Below are 27040 nucleotides of genomic sequence, written 5' to 3'. Positions count from 1 at the left end.
TATAGTTTTCTCCTGTTATCCTTTGTGTTGGAATTGGTTCTAGTTTTCTTATAATTGGAATACTCTTATTATCCGAATTATGATTTGAAATGTTACGAAGTTCATGAACGAGAGGAGGATGAATTTTATACAAACTGGTTTTATTTAACTTCGTATACTATACTTTTGATGACATTGTCAGCTCTAACTTTGCTTTCTTTCTTCCTGCCTGTGCAACAGCTTGGAGGCCAGATGGGAGCAGAAGGCAAGATGAACAACGAAATGTTCTACCAGAGCCAGATGCCCGGGCAGTACGGGCAGCCTCCACGATACCCGACCCAGCAGCTGATTGGGCCCGGGGGCATGATCCGACATGTCAACCCGGCAGGCGGTCAGATGATGGGCCAGATGTCCCGGCCTCCCCCGCCTGAGTACAGACAAGTTGCGCTGATGCCCCAGCAGTCCATGATGGGTCAGCCAATGGGGCAGCCCATGAGTCAGATGGGCCAGGGCATGGGTCAGATGACTTACCCAGCCATGCGAGCGGGCATGAGACCAGGCATGGTGAGTGGCCCCATGGTCAACATGGGCTCGGGGCAGATGATAGGTAGCATGACGCAGCAGACGTTACCACCAAATATGCCCACCATGAAACCAGGTATGGTACCTCCCACCACGACTATGAACCCTTCTGTCACCATGGCCAATAGCACCATGACAGGTGCTTCTATGGCAACCATGACAGTGGGCACCATGTCTGCAAGTAACATGAACAGCAGCATGGGCCAGGGAGGCGCTGCAGGAACGATGGGCATGGTAACTCGCTCACCTATCACCAGCCAAGGAATGCTGCAGCGGCCGAGGCCTCCCAACGTCAACATTGGCCCTGGCCCTGGAGGACTCAACATCGGCACGCAGATGCCTCCATCACGGCCAGAGTGGCGGCAGATCATGATGCAGGGAAGCCAAGGCAACATGCAGATTGTGGGGCCCATGAGACCCGGCTATCCGCAGCAGCAGCCTCAGCAAGGTAAGGAATGATCATCCTCATTATTGCTGCCAGCTGATTGTATTTATGATGTAGTTACTTTCAGGATATGAAATATTTGTATGATAATGTTGTCATAGCATGTCATTTTATTAAGATTTATTTACTATTGATGACCTTTGCTAGATTACAAATCATGTATGTATTGAATACTAAGGAATAGTTTCCAACAGTTGCAGAAGATATTTGCATTCAAAGTAATTCAGAAAACCTTATTTTTATGCACATAGTATACAAAATTTGGACATAGTATTTCAGAATAGATATTATAATAATGATGGGCTTGTGAAGAGTAAAAGCATCGGAATGGTTTCAGGCGGAATGATGAGCCAAGGCGGCCAGATGATGGGGATGCAGCGGCCGACTAATCAGATGATGAACATGATGGCCATGCAGCAAGGCCAGTCCATGCAAGGAGGGCCTGGTATGCAGGGAGGTCCTGGCATGCAACCCGGACCGGGAATGCAACCTGGACCTGGGATGCAGACCGGACCGGGAATGCAACAAGGGCCTGGCATGCAACCCGGAATGCAAGGAGGACCGGGAATGCAGGCTGGCCCTGGGATGCAAGGTGCCCCCGGAATGCAGGCTGGGCCAGGGATGCAACCGGGCATGCAAGGAGGCCCTGGTATGCAAGGTGGCCCGGGTATGCAGGGTGGCCCGGGCATGCAAGGAGGTCCAAGAATGCAAGCAAACATGGTTGCAATGAGTCAGCAGACCCAGGTAAGCACATCTTGCAATGTTGATTATCAAGTAGAAAATATAATTTAGTTCAACACAGTGGTTGGGTTTGGTAGGCAGCTGGTTCACATCACCATTGGTCGAGTAGACATACACACTGGCTTAGGTTTCGGGTTCATATTTCACATTGTGTCTGTAGAATTCCTTAAGAGAAAACATTTGACAGGTCTAATTCAAGAAGAGTAACTCATTCATACTGAAGTGCAGGTCCTTTTGAATCTGCAGATTGCTCATGTTGTTTTGAATTTTTAATTGAGTTAATTGTTGTGCTATACTGAGCACTTTGATTTTTTTTTAGTTTTGAGACTTGTCACAATGTTTTGAAATGCTTGTTTATCCAGTGAAAATTAATTCTTTGATATTGTAGACAACTAATAATAGGTCAGTTACCAGTACTGTGTAGTTTTAGTAGAATAGTGTGACTTATTAACAGGGCCTTAGGGATCTGCCATGATAAGTTCTTTACTTTTCTGCTAGAGAGATCATTGTACAAAATACTGAATATGTAGGTATGACCACTACCATACTTATATTTATGCAAGTATTCAGTGTCAGAATTGAAAGAACATGGCATCACAAGGCTTTATTTTGGCTTTGTGTATTATAGTGCACATACCCTGTGCGGAAAAATTGCAACGTATCCCCACCGAATTCATCTCTCCCTTTGGGAGAGATGGAGAGATGGGCCAGTGCAGAAATGCTTCCCTTCTGTGATACGGTACCTTCATAGTGTATGTCACCATGATGGCAAGGCTTAGCTTTGGTTCATCCATTGCAGTAGTTGGACATGAGAAATAAAGAACTTATCTTGATGTTACAGGCAGAATCAGCTAAGGTACGGCAGCCATCTCTTTCAAGTGTCAAAAAGGTAACCTTGCAGTTGATAATAACCTTAAAGTGAGATAGGACGAACATGAATTATTGCTCAGCTAGAGCTTGATGTAAATGGAATGCTAATAGTGTCATGAATATCCCTGCAAATGAGAGACATTGCAGATTGCTGGAAATATCAGGTGATGTTTCCTGCAACACTGTAGTTTTTCAATTATTTATAAGACAAAAGGATTTAAAACAGTTGAACCAAAGGCTTGAGGTGGTGGTCCCTTGTAGTAAGAAACAGCATTTCTTTGATGAGAAGATACATAGCATAAGGGATGTGTGTACGGACATGCACATGTATGTGTGCATGCTCACACACATGCTTTCAGATACAGACAGACTTGCATGTGCAGACACACAAGTGCATGCCCACCTATGCTCTGGTGCATATGTTTATACACACACATGCACACATGCAAATACACATACACATATTTATAGTTACAATTAGATTAACATTGACATATACACAGTGCTAATTTCTTTAGTCTAAGTATCCTTCAAGTCAGTTTCAAGCAAAACTGGCTAAATTGTAAAAGTTTCCCTGTGGTCCAAGGTTTGGTATTGTTGACGTAAGGGAAGGTGACATCAAAGGGTGGGAAGGCTAATACATTATGCAACTCTTTAATGTCAACTGTTCTGATTCCTCAACCAAGTTCAGGGATTCTGGCAGCATTGCTAATTTTCTCTCTCTCTGTTTCAGGGTCGGATGGGGATGCAGATGAGTCAGGCCGGAGGAATGGGAGGTGCCCAAGTTACCTCTCAGTATCCAGGCCAGCAGGGGCAGATGACCACCATGGGTCAGATGCCCACCGGCCCCAACCAGATGATGGGCAACCCAGCGGCCCAGGGCAGGAACCCAGCAGCTATGTCGGGCATGGCTGGCTCTCGAAGTCCAGCTGCTATGGCTCAGATGAGTGGAACAGGCCATCCGATGAGTCCTGCAAACCGAGGGCAGATGGGAGGAGCTAGTCCTGTAAACATGGGCCAGATGAGTGGTCCAGGCCAGGCCCCCAGTCCAGCCAACATGGGTGGCATGGCCCATCCACGATCTCCTGCCACAATGGGCCAGATGCACCCACGTAGTCCGGCTACCATGGGCCAGGGTGGACCTTCGAGACCACTCAGCAACCCTGGAATGGGTCAGGGTGGGCCCACGCGACCCCTTAGCAATCCGGGCATGGGTCAGCAACAAGGGCCGACGTCCCAAGCTGCCATGGGTGCAGCAGCCATGGGAGTGCAGCCGCCTGGAAGCACAGCTGGTGCCATGAACCGTGGATCCCCTGGAGGAATGAACCAAAACCCCAGCGGTCCCCCCGGCTCCAGACCAGGCCAGAGCCCCATGAGCCAGGGACAGTCGATTCAGGCTCCAGGGAACGGACCGCAGGCTAATATGAACAGAGTCAAAAGTGGCCCTGCAGCAGTGAACAGTGGACCTAATGCACCTCAAACTTCAGTGGCCAGTCAAAGGTCAAACAGTGATGGTAATAACAGTGTACGGACATCACAACCTTCAACCCCCAACCCGCCCACCTCTAGCAGTAATGCATCAGCCGCAGACTTTGAATTTGACTTTGGTGATTTTGCATCCTTGATAACTGACTAAGGTGGCTCTGGGGCTGGGTCTGGTGACTCGTGTCACTGCTGTATATATGAAGCATTCCTGTAGAAGTGTTATATAGTGTACAGTCTTAATTATTCTTATTCTTATTTCATTATTATTGATAAGATATTATTATTATTATTATAATTATTATCATTCATTATTATTATTCATTATTATCATTCATTATTATTATCATTATTATTATTATTACTAGATAACCATTTTTTATGATAATTATTATGATTACTATTATTGAATGGTCCAAGAATTGAGAGAAAACAAGTGTAATGTAGTGTAATGAAAGGACTTGCCATATCACTTAGTGTTACTGCCAAGTATTAAACCCAAGACCACAAGTGCGGCCCAGTGTTGACAGCGGTGGAAGTGCTACATTCCATGATCCCTACAGCAGGGCAAAGCTAAAGTCTACACCCTCAGTATGCGGCATCCTATGAGTCCTAATCCAACCTGCCATGCTAAGCCAACCTGGGTAAATCAGCTGAGGAACAAAAGTATTCAGCCTTCTTCCAGTTTCATTGAATTTGTGTCAAGAATTGAGTGGGCTTGGATCAGGAGCCAAGATGCCTAGGTTGGTGTTCTTGTTAATGATGGCAATCCTACTTGTAAAGGACCTTCATCTTCCTTGGAAAAGATGGAAAGTGGGTTCAAAAGAGCAGCCGCCAGAGGCTTGACAAATCTGGGTTAATCATATTCCTCTCCATGACATGGGCCTTGGAGTTCATTGAAATCCAACTAGATGCAGTGTTTTGTTCAGATTTGATATTCATGGTTAGTAAGTCCTCTGTGAGCATCTATGTTGATTTTTATCAGACAAAGTATCAGTGCAAATGTTGAAAGAAGTGTGCATATGTTAAAAAAGTATATAGGCTTGAACTGCAAGGTCCTATTTGTGCCAAGTATGTGTACAAAACTAATGATTTGTGACATAAACAAGTTGTATTGTTTAACAAAGACACTGTCCTCTGTTGTCAACTGAGAGTGTTGGTTCACTATGCCCCAGCAAGATGAATAGCAATGTACTCAATGTAGGTGATTTTGTAGACTTTTCCTACTATTGTAAATTAGGATCACAAAGAACACCCTTTTTTCTATCAAGTAGACTTTCCACAACCATCACTTCCATTTCCTCTCAGTATGTCTCCTCCCTTCCTCCACTACCACAACCTCCCCTTACTGCCGCCACGTGTCCCACAATGCAGTTCAGGCCTTTGGGAGAGATCCGCCACTGTCAGTAGTGAGTAAATTAATTCGTCCAGAGGAAATCAGTTATGTACGTGTTGATGGGTTGACTTTGAATATTTACATTAAAATAACGATATTTTGGAATATCACCTAGACCTCCCAAATCCTGATTTCACTGCTAACAATTGAAGTGCAATGGTAAGATACCGAAGCTAAGCATGCCTTATTTTCCACTTGCACACATCTATCTCCCTAGCACCAAAGGCAATGGATGTGGTAGCTGCGGCTCTTGTGGGTTGTGCTTGGACAGTGATTAGACACCAGTATTATCTTTACTAAACTCCAGCACACACTGCACTTGTTGATGCTTATCCCATACCAATTTGCCCAAAACCATTAGTCTATGCAGTATTAGTACCATTGTTTATTTTGTCATAGTTAAAAAAGGATTTTTACCCTGAAGATTTTTTACAATTGAGTATCATCCCAAAGTATTTACAAGATATGGAGATTTAGGCATGAAAAAGCTTCAATTTAACACTGGAAAGAAACACAAAACTAAACTATTTTTATATGTGACTTGTGCAGCATAGGACAAGAAAGACATTGTGCTGAGTCTGCATTATTGCAACATATTCCTGTCATAGAACTTCTCTCTGTTGGGCTTTGTTGTGCTGCTTGGTTATTATGTACAGCATTATCTTCACCCAGTGATTCTCAGGTATTTTTGCAGTGATACAACCCTCCAACTTATACATTATCCCCATAAATGATTATATATTTATTTCCTTCTGTAAACATTTCATACGCTCATTATTCTTTGATCAGCTGCAACGTCTCTTCAGTAGTTGTCATTATATTCTGGAGCCTATTCAGGGATATGACATTCTTCAGGTGCATTTCCTTCCATATACTTTTTTCTCTTGGAGTCGCACAACAAAACCAACAGAGGGGAAAGAGAAGCACGGGCCCTCTGCTGCAGTCCTGCAACGAGAATCACACCCTGCAGATGTATACCATATTGACCACAAGGACAGGAAAAAGAATGTATACTCTGAAAATGGAATTCTCTATATATATAACATTATATTCTTGTCAGAGTATTTGATGCTGGTCGTTCATGGGCGTGCTTCTCACAGTTGTCTGGGTGGCAGTACGGCAACGTGAACACAGGTCCTTCCTTGAGTGCGTGCTACACGTTCGCCAGTGTACAAACTTGTAGGTAATAGTCCATCATATAAAGGAATGAAGGGGAGGTACTGACTTGTCCATTGGCATCATTTTCTTATTTGAAATCATGACATTTAAGAACCAACAAATAAAAGAGGAAAAGAAAAAAAAAAAAAGTTTTAGGAAATGTTATAGGCAAGACCATTCTTCCATATCATTTGTAGGATCTCCAGAAAGTATCGTCTATTAAGAGGAAAATATGACTTCATGTAAGGGAATGATTTCTGGCCAGATCAGTAGTTGCCCATAAACGTGCCTATGAAGTCAGTGAAAACATTGGTTGTGTAGCAAGTATCTTTTCCAGAATACATATTTTCTGAATGTTTGTTAAAGTTCAAAGTGTACAAATTAAGCCCTATTTTAAGTGGCAGTGTGTTTTCACTGATTTTAGGTACATCAGGTTTTATAATGCAAATTAGAAGTTTGTACATAAGTGACACAATCATAAATTATGAGACTTTGGTAGTTTGTGTCACCAACATTTGTTTTCCAAATTTCGTAGTGGAAGTGAGCCTTACAAACCAACTACCCAAGGCTCATAATCGGTGATACTATCACATCTTTTACTGAAGATGGGCATCAAAGCATTTGAAAATACTTCTTCTTCTCGACACTTTTTTACAAATTATTTTCGTTTACTGATATAGAATAAAAGATAGAAAAATTGATTATTTTTAAATTTTTTACAAAACTATTTTAGCATGGTAGTATTGATTTGGACTTTCGTAACCCTTGTTCTCTCCTAGAAAAAGATCATGAAGACAAAATGAATTCGAGTGACACAGTTTGAATAAGATTTAATAAGCTCATTTAAATGAAATTAAAATGACACTTTCTACCTAAGGTGCAGCATGGCTTTTGCTATTGCATATTTAATTTTAATATCATATACAGGTTTCTTTAAATCTTCTTTGTATTTTCTTACTGTACTTATTTTATCATAGTTTTTATAAATATACATCAAAGGTGTGTTATTTTGTATAAGCATGTGTCTGCAACATAGTTATCATAGTCATCATTCAGAATAGTGAGATTCCAGAAGAGTCTGGGTTTATGTTTGTGAAATTCAATTTTCCTCTCCTTCCACTCTGTACCTGTCATCTCGTTTCCACCAGTCATGCTTTGATTGCCCGGAGGAGGTTAATATCTGGAGTTCAGATAGAAATTTTGTCACCTGGGGTTGCCTGTGGTCAGATTTCTCACTCCCCGTGATTCCCTATGTGATCAAAGGTAAAACTGGAGAGCGCATTAGATTTGTCTGAACTACAGGTGTACTCGAATCAGATTCTTCTCGTGACCCCCAGACAGTGCCGCACCGCCACCACGACAGTGTCTTGCATCACCTCGCATCGTTTCATCGACTGCACCCCAGCCACCTTTGAAATCTTGAAGCAGAAAGGCTGTGCTTATTGTCAGGACTTGAGAACAGTATTCCTTTTTAATGTATTTATATATATCTATATATATATCTCTCTCACCCTTCTGGCTGTACTTGGTGCATTTTAATATTATTCCTTGTAAATATTTTACAGACAAGAGGCTGTTTTTATGCAAGCTACTGATTGTTCTGACTATCTCTACCATCACCTGTGATACCTGTGGTATTGAAGGTAATGAAAACCCAAGTCTGCCACACTGGGAATGATACCATTTTATTATTTTCTTTCTATTATCATCATTACTATTGTGTTAATTTTCCTAAGTTTAGCAGCCCAAGTGACAAACAAGAAACAAAGGTCGCTGAGGTGTTTGTACCACAATAATTGTGGTACAACATTTAGTTGAGGAGGCGGCTCTGGTAAACTCTGTGAGCACATTCCTCGATCCCGCCGTGTCTTGTTGGCTGGTAACTGGCATAGTGTAAGATATGAGGATTGCCGATACAGCAGATGGAAGCTCAAGGGGCACAGAAAATGAGCATTTCGTGAAGCAGAAACTTGCTCTAGAGATGCAGTGAATGACTGTATTCTAGGGCATAGGTTTAGGGGGAGAGCTGTAGCAAGAACACCACCAAGCCAAGGACGAAGAAACAGGAAGGTGGGTGCGGCACACTGACCCCCTGGCCACACCTGTGACCAGATGATCTCAGCCGACGTACTTAGGTCACAAAGTCATTTGCTTTGTATCATGTCATCCACCGGCTGGCATGCCATCCTTGCAGATATGTACATATTGTTGTCATTTCAAATGCAATAAAATAGTTTCGGTCATTCATGCCTGTCAATTACCTGCTTATTTATAAAACCTTTGTAGAGGTGTTGAAACAGTAACTATATGAAATACATTTATTACTATATGTTCATATATACATATTGTTTTTCATTATACAAAAGGGTTATATATAAAGTATTATATAAGTAACCAATAATGATAAAAAACAAACAAACTAATGACAAACAACTGCTAGAAATTATTTACAAAACTAATCCATCTAATCTTGGATTGAACTCGGCAAAAATTCTAATCAATAACATTAACTAGACCATTTTACAGTATGTACTTCATATACAACTCTTTTTTATTTAAAAAAGACAGCACAAATGGGGAGAACATAAAAACCAAGCAAAATATGAAAAAAAAACAACAAAAAAACTAACACCATTTTAGTGCTTTTCTAATGCCAATTCCAGCAACTCGTTCATAGAAGAAAGAACTGTACGAGGGTCATCCACAAGCCCTGCCAACACCATGCCATTGTTGAAAAGCTGGAAAGAAATGACAAGATAATTACATCTTTAATATTAGTTATACCATATGTTCCATATCACATACAAAATACGAGTCATTCATATATTTTTTATAATAGAAAAAATAAAGTTTATGGAAAATGTTTATACCGACGTAAAAATAAAAGGCAATGATAATAGCTGTAACCATATCTTTTTTTTCTCTAAAATATACATCTTTTATTTAACTGCCTACAGAGTTCCCAGGACTCGCATCTGAACTTCATCTTTCCATTTGATTTATCAGTTTTATCTTGCCTCATAATCACCTGGATTACAAAAAGGAACTAACCTGCTTTGCTGTCAATTCCGCCAGTCGGGGATTGGTCTCGCGCAAAGTGTTCAACTTGACTATTACTGGGTGGCTGTAAATGGAGAGGTAGAAGTTAATGAATGCTTGAAGTATCTTGATATTTAATGAACTGGAGGGCATGTGTAATATGAAAGTATAATTAATTTAATGCTTGGGATATTTAAAGAACTGAATATATACATGTATTATATTAAAGTACAAATAATTTACAGTTTATAAATATTCTATCTATAATGTTGAGCATGGAAAAGGGAGGTTACTTTATCATAAACAATGTGTGTCTAGTATCACAACCAAAACTTTGCATTTAGTGTAGCTCAAATAAAAGCATAAGTATTTATGAAAGCAAATACACCATTACCAAAAATTAAAAATATGTTAATTACCTCCTCATAATTAAGTATCGATTAACTAAATATCTATGAACTATGTCTTAAATAGCTTATCAATTAACATTATTAATGAATTGTCTCCATTACTGACCTACAACATATCCATGTCTAAATCTAAAATACAAAAAGTGAAAAAAAAAGTTCACATATTTACTTAGGATTAATCTCCAACTGAGGCTGCAAAAGAGAGTATCTAGCTTCCTCTGAGACTTGAGTGAACTGCGTCTTCACAAAGTGTCTGGCGGCCCCCATCTCCTCCACCGTTACCACGCAAGGATGAGTCTCTAAGCGGGGCGTGGCCTTAACTGTCCAGCAACGGCCAGCTAGCACGGTCTTCAGCCAGTTCATCAATTCATTTGCCTCAGTACGACGCAGACCGCCTTCAGCTGAAACAGGATATCAATTTTGTTCTTCTAGTAGAGAAGAATGTTCAGACACACACAATTAAAAATTATCAACATTTTAGACTTGCAATGCCCTCTTACACACACACACAAACAAGAATGGCTTAAAAAAACATGGGGAAAAATCACAATTAAACAGAAACAAAAAATTATATAATAATCAAACAGAAATAAAAGAATTGGTAAAAAATAGAAGGTATTACAATTTAGAAATGTGGGGAAAACATAACTAAATTTTTCCACTATCAATATTCCCTCCCCTTACAATATAAACGGTAAATAACTAAAAATAAACATGAAATAAAAAGACCTAATAAACATACAAACTGATGAATATAAATATCCATTAATATTGAAGTTCTAATATCTTAAATACGTACCCTAAATAATCATGACCTAAATAATGGTACACCTCAAGACTTACTCAAACATAAACACTAAACCCAAGAAAAGAAAAGAAAAGAAAAGAGAAGAAAGAAAGAAAAAATAAATAAAATAAAAATAACAGACAACCACCCACCATTGTCAAAGTTCACATCCTCCTTGTCCTGCCTCAATTCCTTCTCGACTGACACAATTTTCCGAGAACTAAACTGCTGTAGCTGCATCAAAACCACCTCATCGTAGGATTCGTAGCAGAAGAGGACTTCTACGTTGCGTTTCTGATGGGAATGAACTGTTTAATGAATTTGCTTTTAAGAGTTTGCTACTGCTTCCAAGAAAAGAAAAGAAAGAAAAAAAGCATGTCACTTTTAACTGTCTACCATGAACAGAGGTTGATAACTATGTTAGTAAGAAGTGGATTAATTTTTACATACAGACCTGCTTGCTGTTTTCTCAATTTCTTTATACTGATACAGGGTTTAAAGCATAGAAGCAACTTGAGAGAAAAAAAAGGAAAAGAAAAGAAAAGAAAAAAGTGCAATGAGAAGTTTACAAAGTGTCAGGAGGCATAAAGGGGAGAGAATGTGATGTGACACCCAACCAGTCCTCAAGAGTCCTAAATTTGTTGGGGAAGATCTAATAAAAATGCTGTCAAGTAGCAAACAATAAGAAAGTCATAATTGTTACACAAGAATGCACAAATGTTCTTCTCTAACAATCTTTCTCAAATTTGGCTTTTAGTATCTGAGGATTCATTTTTTGCCCAATGCCCTTTGCCTGCACAATTCCCTATCAATACTGAGCATGGGTTTTGCAATAAATGAATAAATAATCTTTAATCAACCCTTCTGATTCTCAGGATCAAAAAACTATCAGAAATATGATTAACAAGGCTATTGCATCCATCGCTAGACTCCTGGACTTTTTTTCCTGGAACAAGTAATTGTAAAATCCACAACTACAATGTCCTGTCCTTCAATTAAATTCATGTACTCCTGAGGAAGTAATGCACATTGTTAAGTCATTGGAAGTTGCCATCCTTGGCATTATGCTTTCTCTATGCGAGATATTACAAGAACATTCAGATGTACTGTGATCTGTCACTTGGAAAATTGCTCAGGTTCCTATTCCTGCCATCTGTGACCAGGGGTGCACAGTGTATTAAACAAAACTGAATATTACAAAAATATTAAAAAGTGAAACAAATAACAAAACATTACTTATTGTTAATATTATTGCACAAAGGTGATTATTTAATCTGATAAGGACAACAGTCTTTATCCATCTTTATGTTAAGATAAATAAAGACCTTCAAAAATGACAAGCAAAACACACACACACACACAAAAAGAAAAACACAAAACACAGAAAAAGAGATAAGAGTACTGCAAAGGAGAGACAAGGAGGCTTGACACTGCACACAAGTGTTTATGTGGGCCAGACCTACACACCTGGGAGCATTGCCACTCGAGTAAGCCTAAAGCCCAGATTTTCGGCCATGTGCAGGCAGTGAGGCACCTGCATGCAATGGGTTAAGTTTTCCAAAAGATTTTTGGAGATAACTAATCAGGTGATAGAAAATAATGTTTCTGTGCATCAGACAAAATGTTAGAGAAAGTCATGTAAAAATATTTAGAAACCAGCAATCTGAATGAAAAACAATTACACAAGGAAAATTAATCAATTTCTTTTAATTTAGCTTCTAAATTTTTCACATACGTATCTAAAATTTGGTGTACCACAAAGATCTCTCTTGGGTCCTATATCATTCTTGATCTTCATAAATTATCTACTATATCAATGCTCCCTTGGAAGAACTATTTTGTCTGCTGAAGATACAATATTCTACGAACAAAATCATGATCACCCTCTCCAACCAAATATCACTGAATTAAACCGAACTTTTTTTCCTCAGAGGAATTCTAATAACCCATGTGTGTCCATAACAACAAATGATCAATGTATTTCTTCAGCTAGCTGTTATTCCTTTCAGGAAGTAATTTTGAAAATAAAAACAACATGGAATTATTAAGAAACTTATAATCCAGGCTTCTCTAGGCAACATATAAAATCAGCTAGAAAATGACTGGTCACACATTTAAATGTATATTTCTGTCTTATATCATAACACATAAACTACATGAATATTTGAAAATAAGCTAACAAACTACACTCCACTTTTATACACTTTAAGTGTGTACACAATTTGTATGTAAGTACATTTGTATCTTCAATCTAAACAACATACAGGAAGTAATAAAACTTTGTAGCTATCTACATACAAATATTATGATTTTCATGGCTTTTCTGTCTTTCCTACAGCCTATATAATGCAGCCACAAGGTCTTTATATACAGAAAATAGCTGTACTACATGGGAACACCTTACTCTAAGCAAATGGTAGCATTAACAGCAGAACACCTCAATGCTTTGGTGTACAGGAGATCGCAAATACTTCACCAATTATTTTACAAGCCTCTCTACCACAGTCATTAGGCTTAAAAGCGACTAAGTCTGCCTTCACGAGATTGAGAATGCTGAATGTAAACTGATCAAAACCTCATTACTGGCTGCTGCAGCATAGGTGCTTTGCTGCTTGCAGGTGTCCCAAAATTCAGGGATTAGGCTTAAATGATTGGCGACTCTCCTGGGTGTGCAGCTTCTAGGCTGGGTATGCACGAACACCTATGTGCCGTATCAATACTCCATGCCTTCCTTTTGCAATATTATTATCCCTTTTCTGTATAAATGTTATATCTTGGACATTTAAAAAAAATTTGGTTGATGACTTCTACCATGTTTCATCCAGTATGTATATACACCCACTTAAGAATGAAAATTCCTGCATTTTGTCTTTTGCGGGTAAGCACCATAAACCAATGGCCATAGGGTTTTATACTGTCTACTATAGACTTTGGCGATGGTTCCAAAAGTACACAGCTACAAGTCCAAGGATTTCCCCATTCCTTGAATTTGTAAATATATATTTTTCTGATTCTGATTCTGATTATTGTAATGCTATTAAAATACTAATAAAAATAAAAAACATATAAAAGAATCTTTCTGGACATCAAGAAAAAGTGTAAATGGATTAGATATGTAGTAACTGACTCCTTGGTGACTAAGCACTTGTGGAGCCATCTTTGAATAACCAGAATTAATAAAGTAAAATTACAGTGAACATGGCATGCAATGCTATCCGCATCTAATGGGTCAATGTCTACACCAGCTCATCATCATCATCATCAACTAACCAACCTTAAGAGCTTCAAAATAAGGAGACGACTCGGCCAATTCCCTCGACGGGGCTGCTAAATAGTAAATATCCTTCTGGTTTTCGGCCATGCGACTGATATATTCCGGAAGTGTAACTGCTTCCTCTGCTGGCTTGCCTGAGCTCTCATACCTCAGAAGTTTAGCGATTTCTTCCTTCTCCACTTGCTCTTGTGAGGAGAGGATGCCTGTCATGCAAACAAAAAGTTACTACAAATATCACATAACTTCTTTAAAGACACATCTTTAATCTAAATGTTAATTATGGAGCTAATTTATGTACAACAAAAATCTGTTCTCTAGACAAATAAGAATCCTGTTTCTATGATTTTCTATTCTCATCACCATGCTTTTAACATGAATAAATCTGAATAAGACAAATCACTAGGAGGGCCAGATCACTGAACATTTAAATTATGCAGGTCCTTAGAAAAAAAAGAAAGAAAAAACAAATACCAAAAAACGAAAGCAAACTAAAAATCTCATATCAATCACTCTTCACCTTCTTTGATGAAAATCCCATAGTCTGCGAAGAACTTGGCATAGCTCTCTGGATCCTTCCGAGACTTGTCGAAGAGGAACCTGATCATCCTGTTCTGAATGACGGTGCGAAGCCTCCGGATGAGAGCAGAGTCCTGGAGCAATTCCCTGCTCAAGTTGAGTGGAATGTCCTCGCTATCCACAACACCTGGTAATATAAGCTGCATTATATAAGCTGCTTTATCTCATTGTGAAATATTAACCATACTTGGTTTCCTATTGAACATTCCTCATTAAATATCTAAACACTGCATAAATCAATTTTCATTTTTAGCTTCTCCACATGCATATGAAATAAATATCAAGTCAAAATATGAATGAGTAAAACCAAAAATATATAAAATGTCTTAAGTTTCGATTATTACAAATACTTCCAGTTTTAAAGACATTAAACTCTTATTAGGTAATTGTATCCTCTATACAGTACTGTAATTCATTGAATTAAAAGATTGCCAGAAACAGTCACAACTGAATGCTTCTCAAAACTCAGTATTTCTGTATAATTTAATTCATCATCAAAACCTACTGATTAAAAATATACTGATTCAATGTGAATGAACAATTCCAAAATTCAAGATATTTAATCATCATTTTGATAACCTATCTTTGTCACAATTTTGAATGTGAAATGTTATTAATGTCTCTTACTCTGTGAATTTGCTCATTTACAAACAGAACAACGAAAGGAAGAACAAGAAAGTACATACATATACGGAAGGACTTTTCGCTGTATTACTTCTTCAGGGCATAAAGCAAAATGGCATATTTGTGTCTTTTCTTGTTCTGAACTTTGTTGTTCTAATTGCAGTTCAATATGAATCCCACCTGTATGTCATACTCATTTATATTTATACCTTTTCAACTTCTGATTACCTAAGTGTGGAAATATATGTTTACTATCAAGGTTTACTATCAACTTGTAGCATATAGACAGATGCATTGTTCATACTATTTCAATTGCAATTCTGATGCATAACTGATAAAAACACTATTACAGGAAAGCTATATGTAGCAAAACTAGCTTACTTATTAAATAAAAATAATTTTAATAGTCATGAAATATAGACAATTTTAACTCTTAAATAAGTTTTTCTTTTCACTTATAGTATACTGTAATTGGAATTTTGTATAAATTTTGTCCTCTGAACCAACATACTCATAAACCACCGACAATTCATCATAATATATAACAAAAGAAAGGCAATGCAGTGAAAGGCAAAGAGAGAGGTGGCAGAGTCTATGGAAAAGGAGTATAATGATCTTTGTAAGAAGAGAAAAGGCCCTGTATCATTTGGACAGACAAAACGTCCAAGGAGGGAAGGATGTACATGCAGTCAGGATGATAAAATACACTCATGAAAATATGATGACAAGCAAGGGGAATGTAAGGTGGAGGATGGAGTATATTGAGAAGCTAATACAAAAAAGGAAAAAAACAAAGAGAGAGAATGCTGGATTAAGAAAGTGTGAATCATGAAATGTAACAGGTAAGAAAGAGGAAGAAAGTAAAACCAGCTATGAGTATTGAGTACAAAGGTGGTTGGCCCAAAAGACATACCAGCATATTACAGAGGCATGAAAATGTCTTTTAGGAGTGTTAGCAATTTTATCTTTAACAAAACTTTGGAAAGTAAGAGGATGCCTGAGGAGTGGAAAAGTGTACTGGTGCCAATGTTTAGGAACAAAGGTGATGTGCAGAGCTGCATCAACCACAGAGGTATTTGGCTAATCAGTTACAGCACGAAATTGTAAGAGACAGCAGAAATAAATAGACTCAGAGGCAAGATCATAATCTATGAGCAGCAATATGGTTTCATGCCAGGAAAGAATACTAAAGATGTGACTGCGAGTGATGATGGAGTAATACAGAGAAGGAGCTGCACTCTGTCTTCATTTTCAGAAAACTCATGCTGTGGTGCTGATAGAGGAGTCATGGTATGAGACAGTCAGAAGTGTTAAGGAAGTATATGAGAGTAATGCAGTAAGAATAACAGATGGGTTAAAGGTAGAGGTGGGTTTGCATCAAGGATCAGCTCTGATTTTTTTTTTCACAATGGTGATGGATACACACCAACATATGATTAGGCAGGAGTCTCCATGGACTATTTTGTTTTTTTTTAATGACATTGTATTTATTGTGATTGCAGAGGGCAGGTTGAGGAGAGCCTGGAGGGGTGGAAGTATGCGCTGGAGAAGATAAATGACATTCAGCTGGAGTAAAAGGAATATGAGCATGCATAAGAGCGAGGGTGGTGGAATGGTGACATTGCAAGCAGAGATAAAGGAAGTGGATGAATTTTGATATTTGAGGCAAAGAAAAAAGGGCAGGGAGGATGGACCGGCACAGAGGAGTGGCAGGAGTGTCTAGTACAAGAGGGGTTACCTGTAGAAAAGAAAGGGGTAGTTCACAAGACAACATATGAGACAAGGCATGCTGTATGACTCAGAAGCAGTGGTGCTGACAAGAGGAGAAAGGAGGCACAGCTGAAGGTGGCAGATTTGAGGATGCTGCAATTTTTGTTGAGAGTGACAAGCATTGACAGGATCAAAAATGTGTATAGAACAGGGATAGCTCAAATAAGACAGACTGGATGCAGAGTGAAACGACACCTCATAAAGAGGAGACACTGTAGTAAAAAGCAAAATGTCTACTTGCCTTTTAGGAACCTGAGCCATTTGGGAAGAATGTTTTCTGCCTTGTTCATGATGAGAACACGGCGGCAGTAGAGCGCGACACCACCGACTCCTTCACGATTAAGGTCAAACAGCCCTGCAAAGAATGAGGAAGTTGTGTAAATTTGTGAAATACAAAACAAAAGAAAAGGATGTCATATCATTTCATATCTCATAAACTTAGATGTTATGTTCAAGTGAAATAACATTAATATCCTTTTCTACTCTTTATGCAAATAATAAATCATAGAACTGTCAATGAGATTGTACTATAATTACAAGGAAAAACTGACAAACACATCTTTCAGAACTCATGTTGTATATCTTAAATTTCATACATCATAAAAAAAACAAAAAACAAAGAAAACTAAGAATAAATATTCTGGTTAGCACATATCTCAACCTTAATTTGAAAATTCACCTTCAACTGATATTCTATGACAGTAAGAGCTCCGTAAGTAAGATGCGAATACCTTGCCTAACACACTTGGGGGTACCCTTAATGTGGGACCTAGATTTCTCTTCTATTCATTTTCTGATTGGTATCATTATAGGTATGTTACTTTATGAGTTTGGTCTCATTTGATTATGTAAGTTAACCCAATGCTGACGGGAAAATGTTTCCTTCACATTCTTATCTTTTTGTTAAATGTTTCATATAGATGGCTCTGCCAGTGCTTAGCCACACAGTAGTCAATTAGCAGATCATGCATCCTCATCTTTCCTTGAAATTGTGGGAAAACGTTTTTTTACTAAAGCTATCAATATCGACAATTATTTTTGTTATAAACTTTATAATTACTATATTGTTACTCACATTACTAACAGCAGTATTAGATACTAATAAATTTTATCTAAAATCAAGGAAAAGGGTAAGCAGGTGAGACACGTAGTTCTTGTAACTGAGTCATTGGTGACCTAGTAATTGTAGAGAAATCTTTATGTAAAAACAATTACTAAATTAAACGCACATTAGGCATGGCATCTGCGCACTTGTCATCCCCAGTAGCAGGTGGTTAAATAAAAAAATGAATTTTTATTTTTCTTCTTTTTCGCACTATTTTTGTTAGGCTTACTCATATCCCAAAAAATGACCGAAGTTGTTGAAAAAAAATTGATGACTCTTCAATGATTATCTAGAGCTGGTACTGATGATTTTTTTATTTTCCTTTAATTAGGCTTAATAACTGAGTTTCACTTTTCAAGAAAAGCAAAGTTCTGTCTTAATCTTACTCAAAAACAAAACAAAAAATGTTATCAAACGATCTGACATAATATCTGCTATCCTCAAGTCTGATCGCGAGCCTTTATACTCCGGAGAGTTGCTAGATGTTGATTCAAGGGAATTCTAAGGCACATGATATCAATGTAATTTTCCCGTAAAAAATGATAAATGTTCTTCATTAGGTGCGTCTGCCAACTGAGTGATGTGGGTATGCACAGGGGGGTAAGAAAAAAGGTCAGTGTCTTTATTTCTTAGTATTTCCCTACCAAACTCAGTCACAATCTAGGGCTGTGTTGCCAATTCCCTCTAACTTCTATTTGATTTTTTTTTCAGGGAAAAAGAAGAGGAGGAAGCAAAAGGGAAAAAAAAAAAAAAAAAAAAAAAAAAAAAAAAAAAAAAAATTCAAATAAAAATATGTGACGGTTTCCATAAGTCTGTGAAGCTCCCTTCCTCCAGCACTACAGAATAAGATATCAACTAAAGCAACATACCTGGCTTTCCTTCTGGGACATAGAGAACACAACGAAGATTTATGGGCGCATCAGTACAGTAGTGGAGGGTAAAGCGAGGCTTGTCATACGACGAACCCACGTAGCGGTAGAATTCCTCATGCTGGGCAGGAGACACTTCTTTGGGGTCCATGAGCCAAATGGGCTGAATGTTGTTGGCTTGTTCGCCGTTTACTTCGATAGGGGAGCCCACGAAGCTGCTGTATTTCTTGATGATGTCTGTGAGAAGCAATGGTAATTAGAGCTCAAACTTTAAACTTTCAGGTAAACAAAGATGATATTGGATATAGAGAAGGAGAGGAATAATACCTAAAATAATAAAATAATAATATCAATAATAACAATAACAACAATAATAATCATAATAATGAAAAAAATAAAAACAAATGCATACCTTTAATTGTCTGGTCATCAGCAAACTCTCTATCTGCCACTTTCAGATGACACACGATCTTTGTTCCTGGTTCAACTTCACTGCACTCTTCAATAGTGTATTTACCACATCTATCAAAAAATTACAGTTGCAATTAATGCACTTAAAACAAAAGAAATCAAAAGAATTTCTGTATTACAAAAGAAACATGACAAATAATCAAATATAGACATCTTAAACTCTCTTACATTAAACTCTTCTTATTTGCAATGGTAAGTAATTAGTTTATAAATTTTGTGTATACAGAAATAGCTCCATAAATGTTTAATCACCAAAAATACAATTAATAATCCTGCTTGATCTCACCATTTTCCTTGATTTTTGGAAAATCTTTAATTCTATTTTTACTGCTATTAGCATCAAAAACATTAGAATAATTATACGTCAATACTAATAACCCAATGGATCCTGATGCCATCACATGGCTGAAAATACAGACATAAAGCTTACTTGAGTGGCTACTCTGATGGGTGTGTGGCTTTTAGGCCAGGCACACATGAACTCTCTTGTGCTGTGACAAAACTACATACCTTCCCTTTGCAATATTATTAGCTTTTCTACTGTCTATAATTGTCATTTGATTTGCTTAATCCAGATGGTAATAGACTGTTTTCCTTGCACAGACTCCATACTATCTCTCTAGGTAGTCCATAAAAAATAATAACAATAAGAAACATTTTCTTGCTAATTTCATTTTTCATATTCTTCTGTAATATTCAGTTTTCTGTAATACAACCTGCGCTGCTAGTTATCGCAGCCAGGACTAGGATTCTGAGCATGGAAACAGTGTCCCCTCTGGAACCTGTGCTCTTCCAGTTGTGGCTCATGAACAGTATATTCCACACTAGTTTATCAATGAAAATAAGCAAAAGCCCTTTCCTAAACTCTAAACAAGTCTTATGACCCTCCAAGAGCTTTGTACACTTGTGGCGAGTTGGGGAAAAAAAGTTCTTCCTCCCAAAATAAAAGGAATTGGGGAAATCTTGTGAGGTCAGTCTGGCCTACTAATTGATTCCCAGACGACTAAATACTTCTGGAGCTGTCTATGTAATCAAAATGAAACTACAACTGACGATAGATGTATCCGATATCATTGAGTTATCACAAATCAAAAAACTCAGTAACATTAAAAAGAAAAATTCAGACCTGTAAATTCATACAATGATAAATAAAAATAAATAATTTAATTAATTAATAAAAAAGCAAGGTACTAAAAAAACTGAACAATCTTTACCCATCAGATGACCAACAGTAGCCAGTGCTGCCTGGAAGACGAGACTTTGTGTACACTTCGACCTTGTCGGCAACCATGAAGGCAGAGTAAAAACCAACACCAAATTGACCAATAATACTTTGAGGATCTGCACCACCTCCCTCCTGAAGCTGCTGGATGAAGGCCTGAAAAGGAAGAAAGAAAGATAGAATTTAACGATATATGAATGGAAAAACACTCTATTGTATTTGATAAAATGGCAGTAAAAACAACAATGCACTGTATATATTTGTTCATTTGTAGAAAGACCGAAGAAAAATTACATCTTTATCAACTTGGTCATCTGATCCCTTCCCATGTCATGTCTCCTGCAACAGACACCCTAATTATAGTGTAATTGAGTTACTGGTAAGTATCAGTAAAGCCCTTCAATTTATATTTTATACAAACTTAATGGAAAAATGCATTAACTAATAGGAAAGAACTTAATTTCTTTGACAATTTATAATAATGCTGAAGCTTAGATACTATGAAACCCTCAATTTTACTGAAATTAGACATTCATAAACCCAGCATTCTGGAAGATTAAAAACATGAGAGCTTAACACCAAATACCTTTTGCAATAAAAACGACCCTATTTATTGTAACCCCATGCCTCTAGGTGGCATGCACATACATACCACTGATTATTGTTTGCATTCAAATTAAAGAAAACTTAAACCTATATATCTACACAACACATGTTGTTTTTACTGCAATAACAGTTTTTAGAATTAAGAACTATTTAAATTCTTGTTCACATATGGTAAACATTTACCTTGCTTTTTTTTCACATCATTCTTAATCAATAATTAATAAAAATAAGGATTTAAAAATTATACATATGATTGGGACACTCTTTAACCTTTCAATAAGAATTCTTTATAGAAAGGATCTCCGGAATTATAATGGAATAAGTGGAATTTCATTTTCCAATATCTCAAAAAGAAAGAAAGTGGAACAGAGAAATTTCAAATTCAAGGGCTCTCGGGACCAGTGATCCTCAAAGCCAATATCCCTTCTTAACCCCACGGTGATGGTGACACTTATAGCTGTCATGATGTAAAAGCCTATGACTTATAGTGGGTGGGCCTGCTGTACATATCTTAGGCTTAGCCACAAAGTCTAGACTGTTGCATAATATTACATCACAAATAAATCAGGCCCCGTCACAATAGGCTTAACCCATTGGCGCTGGGTGTCACGTATGTACATGCCATGGCTGTTGTGGACCAAACGCCGGGGGCATCATGCCATGCCCATTCCCGCGCTACTGGCTCGTCGGACAGAGGTTGTTTTTCTCCACTAGTAGCGGCTTCATTTATATGGTAAAGATTTTAGGCAATGGCACCTAAATTGAAGGTAAACCTTCAAATATTTAATATTTTAATTTTTTTTAGCAAAATAAAAGCTTTTAGGTGCTATATGTTGCTCGCAAACTACCGATCGAGCCGGGCGCAAACAGGGGAAACTGCCAGTGCACGCCAACAAGCCGGTGCATACGTAAACTTGACTTTTTACCCGTTGCTGATGGGTTAAGGTGGTAAGTCACCCATGGCTTATCTGTCACCACGAATACAGACAGACAAAGAAAATGGAAAACTCTGGCATACCACCATCAAGCTGCACAGGAGGTCTCTGTATCCAAAGGTTTAAGAATTGCATGCTAGTTGAAGTGGTCAAGTTCTAAGAAACCTCAGAGGGAAAATGGAACAAAAATTCTCATTACATATTGAGTACACTCATGGTACATCCAAAAAAGTGTTGGTCACATTCTTTTGACTTAGAAGGGACAACCAGACCAGACCCTTATTCCCTTTATCCTTCTACATAACTATCTCCTCAAAACTCTGAATTAACTAGAGTACATTTCTCAATTTTCCCGAAAGAAATAAAGAAAGAGAGAAAGAAAGAAAAGCACAGATAGCTCTAATAAACAACCCCACAACTGTTTCTCAATGGTACCTTTGATCCTGATCGTGCAATCGTTCCCAAATTATCCATGAGCTCCTCTTTGGTCATTCCAATGCCCGAATCCTGGATAGTCAGGGTTTTGCTGTACTTGTCGGTTGTGATGTGGATCTTCATGGTGGCTTCTGAGCTGTCCAACTCCGTTCCCTGAATAGCCAGGTATCGGGCCTGGGGAAAGGCAGCATATAAGTTTTAAACAAATACAATATGACAACAAAAAGAACAATAATAATAATAATAATGATATATTGATAATGATGATGATGATAATAATAATAATAACAATAACAATAGACTAATAATATTAATAACAATAAAAAAATAAATAAATAACAATGACAACTGCAACAACAATGATAACATACGACCAATACACCTTCTAAATGCAGTCCCTAAAGCATACCTTCTCAATAGCATCGGAGGCATTGGAAATCAATTCTCTAACAAAGACTTCTTTTTCAGAATAAAGGGACTTCGCCACAATATCTAACAGCATGCGGGTCTCGGCTTGGAACTCATAGGTTTTGTCATCATCTGCTTTGACTGCCTCTTGCAGTTTCTGAGCAGATAAATGGAAGTTCCTGTGTAGAGGTCCTGAGTGTCCATAATTGCCTGAAATAACAAATTTAAGGTATTAAACAAGAGAAAAAAAGAAAAATATTTTCATTACACTAGGTCACTTCAATGAATTCTTCAAGTACCAGGCAGAGGCGCTAAAATGATGCAATGATATAGAAATCAGCTTGTGTCTGTCTGAAAATGTTATGGTTCTTTGACTCTGAATAAATATGGAATAGAAACACAGATACTGAATAAAAAGGGGGAAAGCAACACTTTTAGAAAATATAGTTGCTGAATTTACAAATGATGAGAATTAAGATTTTGATGGGTAAGAGTTACCAATACATCTGTAATGACTTAAGCAGCTACCATGGCTTTCAAGCATTCGTTACAAATCTACACTACATATATTTTGAGAGGGAAGATCTTTGACTGGCTATATTTCATAATGTATTACTTGGAAATTCTATTTTGCTAGAATACACATGGTGAAGTTTTACTGGCATTTCCTGTGACTGAGGGTAAATACGTAAGTAAGATTTACCTAAAATACAAAAAAGAATAGAGGCCTTGGAGAAAACGGTTAATCTTTACGGTACGGACGCATAAAACTTGAACAAATTGAAGATGGTATTCTTGAAGAGGATAAAAAGCTGTAGTCTTTGGTACAAGAAATACACTGCAAACATGAATGGTAATGCCACAAATAACTGAAAAGATCATGGGAACAGTATAAAATGCAGTCTTTCTTTTTGTAATGTTATAATTGTTGATTTAAAATTGTAAGTAAATCAAATGGATTGTGACACAGAATATGATTGTTATTGTACTGATAACAGGTTTCACTGCATTCCAATATATAGTGAAGTGAGTATGATGCGGCGTTATCAATCACCTTCAACTGACATGAATTATTAATGCGCATCACATGGCTCCTACATAGCTGAAGTCAACTTAGTGCCCCCAAGTTTCAGCTCTATCCAGCCATGCATACTAAGATGAAGACAATGTGTCCTGGGGGGTGTTAGAGGGCAGAACCCCCCCATCAACCCTCCCCATGGGCAGTGCCTGATGGGAACGCCCTGTCCCAGCAAATTGGATTGTTGAATAGAGTTTGTGACATCGAGTTGGGGACTTAGTCTCTGGTGAGTGCATCCATAATGTAAAAAATTATCAAGAATATCTTATATTGAGAAGCACTGCTGGCTCCTCTGAAATAGATAATCTTCTGATCTGTCTGAGAGTTCCTATTATCTGTATGGAAGTCCCTTGACTAAACATAAAGGAGTCTCCAATTTTTGATGAAGGATAAGCCTACATCGGAGATAAATTTGTTATGGTAAGATCAGTTTAGATTCTGGTGTGTAACTAAATATAAAAGAAATAGTAAATAAAACTATAGAGAGAAATAAGGGAAAATAAAAAATGTAAAAATCAAAAGTACATCTTGAAACAGGGACCCTTCGAAGAAAGACAAACACGAAGGCGAAGACCAAAGAGCACAGACAAACAACATTCTTATTAAAGAAAATACTCTGAAGGAAGTCCGTGTAAGTCACCATCGCTCATCAAAAAAACACCCACAGTAACTCAGGCAGATGTCATGCCCCCACTAATATGGAACCAGTTTGAACTTGATCTTGGTCTGAACACCACCTGCCTTTTAAGGTTTCCATCCTCTAGCCAAAACCCAAGCTTGCCAGTACTCCCCTAGTATACTGCCATAAACTCATCTGCAAAAAAAATCTACCATTCCTTGTAATTATTTCTATTCTATTTTTCAAAGAAATCCAAACAGATTTCCAAATACCTTGTGTACCCCCTAGCCATGACAGCTTCAAATGTCACGTGATTATCTATGACATCCTAACTGGCTGCCTAATGAGCCAATTAGGATATAATAGATAATCACCTGAAATCAGCTGTCATGACGAGGAAGTGTACAGGGAATTTGAAAACTATTTTGACTTCTTTGCAAAATGTCATCAAAACATGCTAAAGAATAGCCGATAGTCCTCCAAATTCCTCTCAAAAGCAACCACGAAGGTCCCAATGACCCTTACGACCTGCAACCTTGCCCTTCTGAGATTAGTGTTGAAGCTCCAGAATTATTGCAAATGTCCATCATTATAACTAAATAATTGATGGATTTACCTGAACCTTTGGCTTTTTACCCTGCAATTCCCATGGCACTCGGATGCTACTGGGGACGATAACTATGATACACATTCAACTTCCTCAGGACTGAATTCTTGATAAGCTGAAAAATTATTAAAGTTATCAACAATACTGTATTTACTCAAAATCCCTGTCAAGTGTCATTTCTGAATTCATGGTTATAACAATAACATCTAATGGCTAATTTAATTTATTCAATCAATTTATTTCTTTCCTACCAATTTCTGAAACATTTTTGTAAGATTACATAATCAAACACTTACAAAACGAAATAAATAAGCCCTTTTGTCACTTAAACTAATAAGACAGACTTAACAACCAACAGCCAGTGAACTTCTCCAAAATATAAAACCCAATAAACAAAAAAACGAAAGAATAAAAATACAACAAACAATTCATCACACAAAAAAAACACCGGAACATCCCACCCACACCCTCGTTCTCCCACACAACGACAACGTGAATAACATCGATTCTCACTTATGTCATATCTCCTCGACCTCACTGACAGAGCTGACAAGGCCCCGGTGGAATATCTCAGCGAGGAACCGAGAAAAAGCCTTTTCGCCAGCGCAGCCGAACCCACGCGCAGAGCCATGTTGTTGTTGTTGGGCAGACGACGCCGAGCTTCTGCCGGCCGCCGCTAGATGGTGCTGGGAGTATGGGTTATTTTTTTTTTGTTATATTATTTTATTATCATTTTGGAGGGTTGTTGAGGTCTTAGGTTTACTGATGGCTTAATTGAATTTCGCTGTTTTTTTAGGTATCTGTCATTTTATACGACACGGAGCTTCTGCCGGTCACCTCCGAGTAATGTTGGGTCGGGGTTATTTTATTTTTGATGTGTCTATTTTTTGTTTTTTGTTCTGGTTGTTTTTTGAGGATCTATCCTTTATTGATTTGATTAAATATTGGTGCACTTGGACATCTGTGATGCTATACGACGTGTTGCATCTGCAGATCGCCTCTAGTTAGTGTTGGGGTCGGGGTTATTTAATGCATTTATTACTATTATTATAATTTTTTTTTTCATCTTAAGAATTTTGTTTGTTTATGAGGTTCTAGTTTTTGTGTTGATTTGATTATTTTTTGTTGTATGTGGGTATCAGTGATATAATATAACGCAGATATTCTGCCGATCGCCGCTGGTGTTGTAGACATGGTTTTCTAATATTCATTTATTTATGCTAGATGCTTTGTTTGTTTCTTTTATATTTGTTTTATCTATCAGGCAGATTAAATTTTGATGTAATTGGGCATCAGCTGTGGTATTGCAAACATAATGCGGAGCTTCTGTTACTCGCCGCTAAATGTTTTTTTCTTTTCTTTTTTCATATATATGTCTGTATTTCAATTTTGATATCAATCAAATTATTTAATAGGCTTGGCTAGTAGTGTGTCTGCTGTGATATCAAAGACACGACGCGGAGAATACTAGACTGTAAATGTTTTTATGTTCGAGGTTTTGAGATCTTTGAGATTTAATTTCTAATATGACTGCATTAAAAAAAAAAAAAAA

General features: G+C 37.7%; 2 protein-coding genes across 5 annotated transcripts in view; one reads left to right on the top strand and one right to left on the bottom strand.

Moving 5' to 3' along the window:
- The window catches only part of LOC113814003 (collagen alpha-2(I) chain), a 97686-nt gene extending 88790 nt beyond the window's left edge, over positions 1 to 8896 (top strand). For 3 of the 4 annotated variants that reach the window (XM_070141233.1, XM_070141234.1, XM_070141235.1), the window contains 4 exons: positions 220 to 1009; positions 1344 to 1750; positions 2589 to 2636; positions 3351 to 8896. In XM_070141233.1, the coding sequence (XP_069997334.1) occupies positions 220 to 1009; positions 1344 to 1750; positions 2589 to 2636; positions 3351 to 4253 (2148 nt within the window). In that variant the 3' untranslated portion in view covers positions 4254 to 8896. The remainder of the gene's footprint in view (positions 1 to 219; positions 1010 to 1343; positions 1751 to 2588; positions 2637 to 3350) is intronic. The other variant, XM_070141237.1, reaches the window with a different exon arrangement.
- Positions 8897 to 8957: 61 nt separating this feature from the next.
- On the bottom strand, positions 8958 to 26159 carry Trap1 (TNF receptor associated protein 1). The gene is made up of 13 exons (XM_027366092.2): positions 26002 to 26159; positions 23186 to 23394; positions 22777 to 22950; positions 20793 to 20956; positions 19520 to 19629; positions 19108 to 19344; positions 17375 to 17488; positions 14681 to 14866; positions 14164 to 14366; positions 11042 to 11183; positions 10272 to 10503; positions 9705 to 9777; positions 8958 to 9391 (listed from the first exon to the last, which is right to left on the bottom strand). The coding sequence occupies exons 1-13, from the start codon at positions 26117 to 26119 to the stop codon at positions 9290 to 9292; spliced, it is 2064 nt and encodes a 687-aa protein (XP_027221893.1). The 5' UTR covers positions 26120 to 26159; the 3' UTR covers positions 8958 to 9289.
- Between the last annotated feature and the right edge of the window lie 881 nt (positions 26160 to 27040).

The sequence above is a fragment of the Penaeus vannamei genome, chromosome 27 (genome assembly GCF_042767895.1).
Source record: "Penaeus vannamei isolate JL-2024 chromosome 27, ASM4276789v1, whole genome shotgun sequence".
Classification (NCBI taxonomy): domain Eukaryota; kingdom Metazoa; phylum Arthropoda; class Malacostraca; order Decapoda; family Penaeidae; genus Penaeus; species Penaeus vannamei.
This window is presented reverse-complemented; position numbering and strand designations above follow the sequence as displayed.

Excerpts from the sequence above, each read along its gene's own strand:
- Trap1 (XM_027366092.2), bottom strand. The coding sequence starts at position 26,119 with ATGGCTCTGCGCGTGGGTTCGGCTGCGCTGGCGAAAAGGCTTTTTCTC. Across the intron at positions 19,630-20,792 it reads TACTGTTGGTCATCTGATGG|ATGTGGTAAATACACTATTG; the intron begins GTAAAGATTGTT and ends ATTTTTTGATAG. Across the intron at positions 17,489-19,107 it reads TGTCCCAGAAGGAAAGCCAG|GGCTGTTTGACCTTAATCGT; the intron begins GTATGTTGCTTT and ends CATTCTTTGCAG.